Below are 11,365 nucleotides of genomic sequence, written 5' to 3' on the forward strand. Positions count from 1 at the left end.
CAACCAATGTACTTTGAATTTACGTGTCTTTCTTCTGTGGTTCATTTTGCAACGATTGGTGGCCATTTTTTTTAATGACAGATCATTAAAACCGACTCTTGAAGTAAGCAATTCACTTTTATTCTCATCGATGCAAATTGACGATGATTATGATCGTGAACCAAACCTGCATTTACCCATCAGTATCATCACAAAACATTTTACCACAACAGACTAAATTCCACGAGGATGTTAAATACAAATAGAAGTTCGAAAGTCGTCGGAATTTGTTCTCGTCATCCCAAACCTTGGCAGTGGCAGGAACGAATTGAAGCTAGCGGTGTTCGTCAGCGGAAGTGACATTAAATGCTAATTATGGATGATCCAAAACAAGAATAAGCTGCGAGATTTTCTGACCGTTCTTTGTCACATTATCTGTGAAAGAATTTCAAAAACATTGACTGAATCGCGTAAATTCATTCTTTACGTAAACACTGGTTGAAGATGGGATATCGTGTCGGTGTGAGCATTTTACTGAGCGCTGTGTGTATGTGTTGTATGATCGCACCGTCCTTTGGTTGCGGTGAAACATACAAAGTGATAAACCTCGACTGCGACCCAAACAAGGCCGGGCAGATGAAGTTTACTGCCGGAAAAATATTCGTATGCGATGGTAAAGAGTGGAAGGCCTTGCAATACGAAGAATCCTCCTTGGGCTCCAGGAAAAACCCAAGTTCTTCGTGCAAAAACATTAAGACTGACTCGAGAAACGCAGCCAACGGAATTTATTGGATTACTATGGGTGGTAGGTTATCCAGAATTACGCAGTATTCGTATAATTTCTTCGTAACAGTGACTAGCTAAGACAGTGGCGCGGATTATTTCCATCACGCTGTAGTACTAGTTTACCCAGAACTAAGAACAAGTTTTTCACAGCAAAAAAGGTGGAAAATTTGAAGCTCTGCTGTTGATTAAAGAAAGACTTTAATCATTCGTTCTGCCAACAGCGTGAACAAAGCGAAAATCTCGATACCGGTAAATTTATGGTAACTCGATCAATTTTATGTCTCGTAAATCTTTTAAACCATGATCCTGAAATCTCGTCAGACTTCAACTTTTGGTCTGAAGTTAAATTTTTCATGAAGGACTGTAATTCGATGTTCTCCTTTTTATCAACAGACTTCAAAAACACATTCCCAGTTTACTGTGACATGGCTGCCGGAGGTAAGTACTAGACACTAATTTCACAATACAAGACTCAACGAAATTTTCCCAAAACCACGTTTATCTGTTAGTAAGGGTCTACAAAAGATTAACTGCGGTTGGAAACTGGGCTGATGACGTATTGCAAGTGGAGATCAATCTTCTTTCCTGTGTGGCAGATGACGAGTAAGAGAGGTACTAGGCTGTGAAGTGGAGAAAAATTTCCAAAAGATTTCGGCGTTTTCTTGCACCGAAAATGAAATGTTGAAAGCTTTGGAAACCCTGTGGATCTTGCTAATTCGAAGCAGGTAGCCTTCCTAAATTGAAGCTTGGTGCTGTTTAAAGCTTTACTACGATTATCTATCTTTACAAAGGAATTTTTTAAAGAAATTGTTAAAGAAATCCTTTTTTGGTTAATAGGTTGGACTATGGTTTTCAAAGCTGTAAGTGGAGTCAATAAGGGGGCGTACCCTACCTACATCTCGCGTCAAACATCTTCTGAGAAAAACATGGCTGCACTTGACGTCACGAACAAGCACAAGGATCACTACAAGAACAGAATAGTTTTGAAATGGGGTGACTTTGGGGCGTCTGAGGTATCTTAAACATGAAAAGGAAGAGTAAATGTGAATTTCATTACTGTCAAATGTTTGATTATTCAAAATCATAAATTCTATTATGCATTCGAATTTGGCTTCGGGCAAAAAACAATTTTAATCATCACTCTGGGCGGGAAGCGTCAAGTCGATCAGAAATGGTCACCATAGAAACGTTCGCTTATCACGTGGAATAAAATTACGACATTTGAAGCGAATGAAGGTCCGTGATGTCATTTTTATGAACTTATCCATTCCTTGACTTCCTGTTGCCAAACTGGTAAAAAAAGAACTTTTCTTTCACCTTTTTTTCTTTCAGGCGAGAGTTGCCCTCTATACAGGTGGAAAGCTAGTCAAGGAAGTGAAGTTCAATGCACAGGGAACAAACAACTTGAACTGGTTCTCGGCCAGCAAACTCACTGACAGCTCTTGGAAAGACATGAAATCTCAGCCAAAGAACATCGTTTCTATTCCCGGGAGGCACAATCGCAACTTCTTCATCAACAGGAACTATGGCGGCTGTTCCAGAGATGCCGGATGGATGGGAATCACTTCCTCTTACTGCAAATGGGAGAAACGTTTCCTTCCTCGCAAAAACGTCATTCTGTACAGCAAATTTTCAGGATACACGAACTGGAACCAATACAGTAAGTCTATGATGAAAGGGGGGGGGGGGGGGTTGGCCATGGTATAAAATCTGCGGGAGGTGCCGAAAGGGTTTGAAAGAAATCTCTCCCCCCCGAGTCTCCCCTCACATAAACTTGTCTCTTTTACGCCTATGACACACCAAATGAAAGTAATTTCTGGTTCTTAATTAGAGAGTAATACATGGGCACTTGCACATATCAGGGAATTTCTCTTCTTCTGTTTGACTTAAAATATCGCGAGTGAGCGCAGCGAACGAGTGAGATATCGACTTAAACACGAGAAGAGAAACCTCATGTCTATTATTCTATTTATCATATAAACACTATTAACCATAATTTTTGGAAAATTTCGAAAAAATAACTTGGACTTACAATATTGAACAAAAATAGTGAACGCTTTGTCAGTCATTCATCAACCCGACATTGTGGTGTGGAAGGCGAGTGACGCGTCAGTAGCTGCTGATCGGCGATATCAAACACATGTATCTTACACTTGCGCAGTTACGGCTTTTCTCAAGGGTGGAAATCCTTGTAAAACACTCCAGTTTATGTAATAAATATTTTAACATCTCTTGCTTTTATCGAGGTAAGGTGCTATGTATTCATAGAATTTCCTTCCCTCAACACTTTTAAAAGGTTTATATATCGGTTTTTGAACTGACTTTTTTTTTTTACCGCTGCAGACAAAGTTGGAGTTGCGGACGTGTTGGTGGTTTACCTGCGTTAAGGTATTCATTTTGATTTTGTGTAACATGTACATTTCTGCACCAAAAAAAAAACAAAAAACAAAAACAAAAAAACGCGTTGCGAGAGAGCTTTGCAACGCAGTTCGTAGCTTTGTGAAATGTCGTCTAGAGGACACAAAAGGCATTTTGGTTGCATTCTGCTTTGTCACAAACAAATTTGATCGTTTTGACCTGATGAGTAAACTTCATGAAAACTAAACCGTTACAAAAAAAGTGAATCGTCTTTCGTCGCTTTGAATAGTTTTGAGTGTGAAGAAAGAATTTATTTTTGAAGCTTTTCTTTTTTCAACTACATCTTGTGTTAATAAAAGAAATATCTTTTAATATGAAAATTCATGATAAAGAACTCACCGCTTTTCAGAAAAAGGTTATCTGTAAATCTGTACTTGGCGACAATGCAACAGGCGTTTCTTTTCTTTTTGAACGGACGAGGAACACTGGACACGATAATGAGTTATATCCTAATCCTACTCACCCCCTCGGACTCTGAGAAGGAAAAAAAGAAAAAAAAACAGCCACGTCTGCTCCACCTGGTGAAACGCACCAGAGTGTCGATGATGAGGAAGGTTCGAAACAAACTAAAACTACATCCATGCAAGTTTCCATAGAGATATGGAAACACAATTCGAGGGTATAATGAATATGAACATCTAATATGGTGTAATGAATATGAATTCTTTCTGATTAAATTTCTAGGTATACGCTCAGCTCGTGCAGACTCAGGAAGGACTTACCAGAAGCTGTAGATTAGTGCAGAGCTGCTTTGGTGGGGGATTTGCTTTCGCTTTTGCTCAGACTGAGAATTCCTTTCTTTTGTGGAGTTGTTCGGCATGACCTGTCGCTGAAATCAGAGTTAGTAGAGGGGACTACTAACTCTGCTGAGATTAAATAAAGCATTAAAAAAGTTTTCTAGATTCTTTTTTTTAATTTTTTTCGGTATTCGTATATTATTGTAACGTTTAATTATATTTTTCATGACGAGCCGGAATTAATTATTGTGAAGGCCCCCAGGAGAAGACACACAGGGCTTGCACTGTAAGTATCTCGGAAAGCTCCATACAATTCCTTATAATGAAATTGAATGAAGCTTTTTTAGCATTAGTCGAGGCGCGGCAAGTGTTGTCACTTATGATCCTCGCAAGGATCATAGGTAACAACACCCACCGCGCCACGACTGACGCTAAAAAAGCTTCGTACAATTCCTTATAATAAAATTATAAGAAATTGTATGAAGCTCTCCGGGATACTTACAGTGCAAGCCTTGTGTGTCAGTCTCATAGCGAATGAACGAATACATTCATGAGGGGGACATTGAGGGGGTTCTGAACACTGCACTTCCGCAAAAAAAAAAAAAAAAACTCGGAAAGTACCGCAATATCGTAAAAAAAAAAAAAATTCCCAAATTGGCGAAATAATTCGAGTCGAAAATCGATGTCGAACCGAAACCCGTACTCTGCATGTTTCGTTTAGAGCAAATAACAAGGAAATCGTAATTAAGAATTTGTTAATCAACGTTATTATAGGTCAGGTAAATTTCGATTTAAAAAAATTGGCGTGTTGGCTACTAATGAATAAAACTCAAAAACGGACGAGATAACCTTAGAGCTGTTTGAAGTTCTGTTACAGCCTAATTCCGAAACAATTGGAAACTGGAAAAAGCTCGGAAAACCACGGGTGGATGGGAGGACTTGAAGGATAATTTTTAAATACTGTCCAAAATGCTAAAGCAGCACATCACGTAGGCTCAGGGAATGTTGTAATACCGCAATTCTAGATTTAAAATAATGGAAAGACAGCTGCAAAAATTGTCAAATACCGCATTCCGCAAATCCCGAATGGCCTACCTATTTTTACAAACCGTGGCGCGTAGTACACCGCAGATATACTTTATTATCAATACATGAGAAAAACGTAGTTTAGTGAAAGCACCCGCTGATGTCCACTTTATGTTTGTGATTACTTCGTGTATGCCACACTGTAAATAGTGTCACGTCGATAACAACGAACAAAGTCCTAGGACTCTCGGTTAGGCGTGTGGAAAAGCTTCAAGAGCGTTGGCTCCCTGAGGTTTAATCATGCTTTCTGCGGGTGTACTTGTCGCGAGAGGATTTAACCGTACCTTATCTACAGTTTCCGTTCGAAGGGCTCTGGCTGTGCAGAGCATTAGGTCGACTAGTGAGCCCATAAACAAACAATCACAATATCGACCCAAGTTTTACAAGACTCGTAGCTTTTCGAGATCTGCGGCCTCAGCACAGCTGGACTCTCGAAAACTACAAGATGAGTTGGAGTTGGATCCATATAAACTAAGAGATGGATGGGGGAAACCATCGTTTAATGTGTCGCAAATGACATACCTGCTGGATCACGACAACCAAGAGAAAAGAGCGAAGTTTCGTAAAATTCTTTCAGAGGATCCCCTGATGACCCCAAAATACAACATTTCCATCGACGAAGAAAGGGAATTGGCTCTGAAAAGACTGAAGAAACTCTGCGATCAAGGATTTATTTCCGTGTTAGACTTCAGGAACAACCCTCTTTGGATCTTCGCAGCCCACGAACTGGCCGCTGTAGTGGATGCTGCAATGACTACAAAGATGACAGTCCAGTTTAACTTGTTTGGTGGTACTGTATTGAAGCTGGGTACAGAGAGACACCATGATAAACTGTTGCAGGTAATGGAAAAATTGCCGTTTAACCCCAAACTATTCTAATACAAAGCCCTAGTCCCAAAGACGACCTACTGTTTTTCCACTGCTTTTTTTTTTTTTTTTTTTTATCTTGAGAACCGTATGCATAATGAATTATAGGGCTGTGAGGAAATCTTGCTAAGCTGAATCGTACCCCTTAACTCTCAGAAGTGATTAACATGTAACTTCTCCCTGTAATATCCATACATTATCTGGCAAACAAGAGGTAAGAATTCTAAAATTTATCAGGTGGAAGTTGTTACCTTGATTGAACACCAAATTCTCATAACCAATTTACAAGGAAATATGTAGCAACTAGAAGGGAGAATTGACAGTCAGATCTTGGGAGTTAGAGCTTTAAAGTAATTGTTTCCTCCTGTGAAATCATTTCACATGCAAAGCTTTTTGGGTACTTATGTCAGTAAACAAGAAGGGTGTTTGTCATAATTAAACAGGTGGACTACGTGTAGACTTGTCCCTTTCATGGGGAGAATTTTGCTGCTAACCAGCTTTTCACTTTAGTCAAATCCTAAATTATAAGACTGTTTCAGTGTTAGCTAGCTGAACATTTGGGTCTCCAATGGTCTCCAAAATCAGGCCTGCTCTTATGACTAATCCTTCATTGGGACACTATCTTAATAGAACACTTTCATAAATGGCTGCCGGATTAATGTTCTTTTGTTTAAATTTAAAGTAGCCCTACTGGCCTTGTTCTCCAGTACAAAATTCAAAAGAATACATTATCTCAAGCGAGGCCAGTAGGGCTAATTTGAATTTAAACAAAAGAATATTTATAGGGCAGCCATTTATGAAAGTGGTCTGTTGCCTCAAGGGGAATGAATAAAGAGACTCTAAATAACCAGAAAAGGGAATTTAACTTTGTAAGTGACTTCAGCAACTCCTCTTATGTATATTGTGCTAAAAGAAATGTTTTTTTGAAAAAAATTCAGGGTATTGACACACTAGAGGATGTGGGCTGTTTTGGTTTGACAGAACTTGGATATGGAAACAATGCAGTACAGATGGAAACAACAGCCACCTATGACAAGGAGACCAAGGAGTTTATCGTCAATACGCCAACTCCTTTGGCACAGAAATATTGGATCACCAATGGTGCCTGCCATGCCCATCATGTTGTTGTCTTCTCACAACTGTACATTGATGGTGTCAATCAAGGTGGTTATGCTACTCTAGGGATCATAAATTATGTCAGTTGGTCCCTCTGTTTGTTTCTCTCTCTCTCACTCTCTTGTCTTCTACCTTGTCCCCCCTTTCCCCTGCCACATTGCCTCCCTCATTTTTGTTCATCTCTCTCTGAACTTCCTCTCCTTGCCTCCCTTCTTCCCTCCTTCCTTTGTTACCTCCCTTCTGCCTTCCTATCTACCTTTCCTTCCTCCCTCCTTCTTTTCTTCTATCCTTCCTTCCTTTTACTTCCCTTCCCACTCATTCATGCCTTCTTACCTCCCTATCTCCCTCCTTTCTTCCTTATCTTCTTCTGTCTTTCCTCCCTTCCTTACCTTGCTCCTTCTATTGTTCCCTGCCTCCCTTCTTCCCCCTCCTTTCTCCTTACTGTCCTTCCTCCCTCCTTCATTCTCCCTTACCTTCCTTTCTCTTTCCCTCCTCCTTACTTCCCTTCCTTTTCCTCCTTACTTCCCTCTTACCTCCCTCCTTCCTTTTTTCACCCCTTCCTCCTTACCTCCGTTCATCCTCCTCCTTCCTTCCTCCTTATCTCCCTTCCTTGTTCTTCTTTCACTCCTTCTTCCTTACCTCCCTTCGTCCTCCTCCTTCCTTCCTTCCTTCCTCTATATAATACATTTATACATGAATCATATTGACTTGTTAAAGGATCGTGACCTTTATGTAATATTTTTAAATGCAATTAAAAAAAGAGGAAAGTAGCTTCCCTGTTGCTTGGGGGTCAACAGAGTATATTGCAATGAGGGTATTGTGGAAAGGTTTTGGAAACATCAATTGGTTGTCACAGTGGCTCTAAATTAAAAGATGTTTGCCTTTCTTATTTCAGGTATCCATGGTGTACTGGTTCCAATTCGGGATAAGGATCTCAATGTGATGCCTGGAGTTCAGATTCATGACATGGGACATAAAATGGGTCTAAATGGAGTAGACAATGCCAAGTTCTACTTTGATAATGTCCGTGTACCCAGAGAAAACCTGCTCAACTTGTCTTCTGATGTTGCTGAGGATGGAACCTACACAACAAAAATTAAAGGCAGCATCCGCAATCGTTTTCTGGCCGTGGCAGATCAACTTCTCGCTGGTCGTTTATGTATAGCCAGTATGGCTCAAGGTATGTATAATGACCAATCATCATTGTTACCAACTTGAAGATGATTCATATAATGGATACCACTGTGCTTGCTACCAAGGAGTATGAATTACTTCAGTCTGTTCATCTTCTGATACAATTAGATTTTGAATCAAATCATTTTCAGCCCAAATGCAAAATACTGCTAGGAAAGCTAATTGCACAATTTATTATGGTCAGATTTGGAGCAGAGATACAGACTGTGCTTGCACTAGAAAAATGGTGAACAGTTATAGCATATTATGGGCTTTGTCATATATGTAGACTGACCCCTTGTTTCATGGTCTTTTATTCTTAAATAACAAATACTTCAAAAGCTTGTCTAGCCATCACTATTTGCTACTCAGCAACTCGTCTGACCCCTTCTTTCATGGTCTTTTATTCTTAAATAACAGGTGCTTCAAAAGCTTGTCTAGCCATCGCTATTCGCTACTCAGCAACTCGTCTGACCCCTCGTTTCATGGTCTTTTATTCTTAAATAACAGGTGCTTCAAAAGCTTGTCTAGCCATCGCTATTGGCTACTCAGCAACTCGTCTGACCCCTCGTTTCGTGGTCTTTTATTCTTAAATAACAGGTGCTTCAAAAGCTTGTCTAGCCATCGCTATTCGCTACTCAGCAACTCGTCTGACAGTGGGTCCTGAAGGCAAATCAGACACACCCATTCTCAAGTATCAGCTCCAACAGAATGCACTGATGCCCCTACTGGCTATTACCTATGCCATTGATTTTGCAATGCATTACGTCAAGGACTGCTGGGCCTTTCAGGTGATGTACAAGAAACATTTTTTTTCATTGTGATCAGGTCTTCTCTTATTAGGGAGGCTGGAAGGGGGGTGAAACTTTTTATGCCTTGTTTTTGAGTGGGGAGGTATCAGACATGTTGCAGTGAGCATTGATCGTCGTCGGTGGTGTAAAAATGTGTAAAAAAAGCAGAAGTCTGTGCTGGGGCTAAGTGACTCTTCCAACTGAAGTCTATCCTGGTTTCTATAGCATGGAGAGCCTAGGAGTGCTGTGAATCCACCAGGAGGGGATGTTGGTCTATCATAAGCTTCCCCTCTTCCCCTGCTGCAGTATTTCCTCAGGATTCCCTGACAGTTATGTTAACAAGTATGAAGTTTTCTTAACAGTAGCAATTGCTTAACTGCTGGGTGAAATTGTTGCAAGATATAAAGGTTGATAGTTTCGAAAGAAACTGTTTGGGGCTGTGTCAGTGGGAGTAATGAAATAATTTGGATATATCAACAAAGTTGAAATGGTAAATTAGCCACCATAATGATTACAAGGTAGCTGACTTTCACTTTTGTCAGTGCAATTGGGTAATTTTGAATTCTTGGGTTAAACCACATCAACCTTTAATACGTGCAACCCATGTGATTTGAATCATAAACCTTGAGTCTGCAAAAAAGGAAGATCTGGAATGCCAAATAATACTATGTCATTTAATTTAATTTACAGGCTACAGATGGATCTGACCATGCAGATGTGGTGACTATGTGCTGTGTTATCAAGGCTATTGCTGGTTGGCATGTGTCTGAAACAGGTGCCACTTGCCGAGAGAGGTGTGGGGGACAGGGCTATCTTTCCTGCAATAAATTTGGCATTGATTTGGCTCTTTCACATGCTTGTATGACAGCTGAAGGTGACAACTCAGTGTTGATGCAGAAAGTTGCCACCGAAAGGCTTATGGTTTTTAAACCAGCTGGAGATCAAATTGCAGCAAGTGATAGCGCAGACCTGAGTGACCGCACATACCTTCAGGCCCTATTGGAGTCCCGTGAGAACAGACTGTTCACATCTCTGGGAAAGAAGATGATGAAGGCTGGAAAGGAAGGAAGATTCGACACATGGATGTTTCAGGAACAGGATCTTGTCCAAGGTGCTGCACGCTCATATGGTGAACGACTCGTCAGTGAATGTTTTGGTAAAGCTCTTGACAAAGCAGATCCTGGTCTACAACCAGTTCTTCAGAAACTTCACCATCTCTATCAGATGACAGTCATTAAGAGGGATCTTGGCTTCTTTGCCACATCAGGGCTGATGTCTGCAGAGACTGGGGCACAAGTGGGGAAGGTGACCGCTGACCTGTGTCGTGAAATAGCACCACAGGCTCTTGCATTGTGTGATGCTTTTGGATTCACTGATGAAATGCTCAATGCTCCGATTGCTAGGGATTGGGTCAGGTACAACGCAATTGATAATGAAGGAGAAGTTGAAGGTGTAGAGTATTGACTTTGCTCTGCATAACTTTTTTGACAATCGCAGCTGCCATAAAACAAATGTTCTAGTAATCACTGATAGGTCTCGTTTGGCCATTGAGTTCAACACTCATATTATGCGGCATTATCTGGCAATATTTGCATTATGGTGGATCTTAAGATTGACAACTTTCCTATTTTTGAATGACATATTTGAACCATGTAAATCTGAGTGTAACTCAAGGGATTTTGTGCAATCGTCATAATTTTCTTCCACTGAAGAATATGAGCATGTTTTTCAGTTTCTACATTTTGGTGAGTATTCAATGAATTCATGTCCAATTTTTTTCATACATGTCATAACAGGTCTGTCTAGCTCTATTTCGTTGAACGTTTTCAGTGGTTGCAGTGGTGTAGCACAAACTTTACATCAATGTTTATTTGATCCAAACTTGATAAGGGTAAGGAAAATTAGAAAAAAAAACATACGTACACACACTTGCTAATAAAATTTGATATTAGTGCAGGTCTTAGAGTTATAACCTTTTTTCTCAAGCAGCAAGTAGCTGAAAGAAGAATTTAAAAGGAACAGTAATGATTAATCGTGTCATTCAGATAATTGAATATTATTGTTTCTGGTCAATGACCTGTAAGTTTCACCCAGTATTTGTGTATGCTTTGTTCATGGACAGCAATAAAGAATGTGTAAATTACTCTGGAATCGTTTTTTAAAAAAAAAAAAAATGTAGGGTATTTCCCATTAACTGAGCTTGCAGAGTCTTTCTTCTGTTGTTATCCTTTTCTCCATTTCTCATCCCCCTTCACACCTTTTGGACTTGAGCCACCTAGGTTGAAACTGTTGCTAGGAGATGCAGGACGATGAAGACCAGATATCCAAATCCAAGATCGAATTTGGGATGGAGTTAAGAGAGGGTGTGGGGTCAGGGAAAACAAATCACTTCCTAAGGTGGCAAAACAAAAC

At 40.1% G+C, this 11,365-nt stretch overlaps 2 protein-coding genes across 2 annotated transcripts; both read left to right on the top strand.

Annotated features, from left to right (window-relative positions):
• Positions 1 to 409: 409 nt before the first annotated feature.
• On the top strand, positions 410 to 4,078 carry LOC111342178 (uncharacterized). Its single transcript, XM_088763260.1, has 6 exons — positions 410 to 784; positions 1,159 to 1,203; positions 1,603 to 1,778; positions 2,098 to 2,425; positions 3,109 to 3,153; positions 3,868 to 4,078. Exons 1-5 carry the CDS (start codon positions 484 to 486, stop codon positions 3,150 to 3,152), a joined length of 894 nt encoding a protein of 297 aa, XP_088619386.1. The 5' UTR covers positions 410 to 483; the 3' UTR covers position 3,153; positions 3,868 to 4,078.
• A 1,064-nt stretch (positions 4,079 to 5,142) lies between these two features.
• Positions 5,143 to 11,096, top strand: LOC111342187 (uncharacterized). Its single transcript, XM_022949237.2, has 5 exons — positions 5,143 to 5,846; positions 6,812 to 7,037; positions 7,885 to 8,169; positions 8,763 to 8,953; positions 9,644 to 11,096. The coding sequence occupies exons 1-5, from the start codon at positions 5,247 to 5,249 to the stop codon at positions 10,415 to 10,417; spliced, it is 2,076 nt and encodes a 691-aa protein (XP_022804972.2). The 5' UTR covers positions 5,143 to 5,246; the 3' UTR covers positions 10,418 to 11,096.
• Positions 11,097 to 11,365: the final 269 nt, after the last annotated feature.

The sequence above is a fragment of the Stylophora pistillata genome, chromosome 6, assembly GCF_964205215.1.
Source record: "Stylophora pistillata chromosome 6, jaStyPist1.2, whole genome shotgun sequence".
In the NCBI taxonomy this organism is placed as follows: domain Eukaryota; kingdom Metazoa; phylum Cnidaria; class Anthozoa; order Scleractinia; family Pocilloporidae; genus Stylophora; species Stylophora pistillata.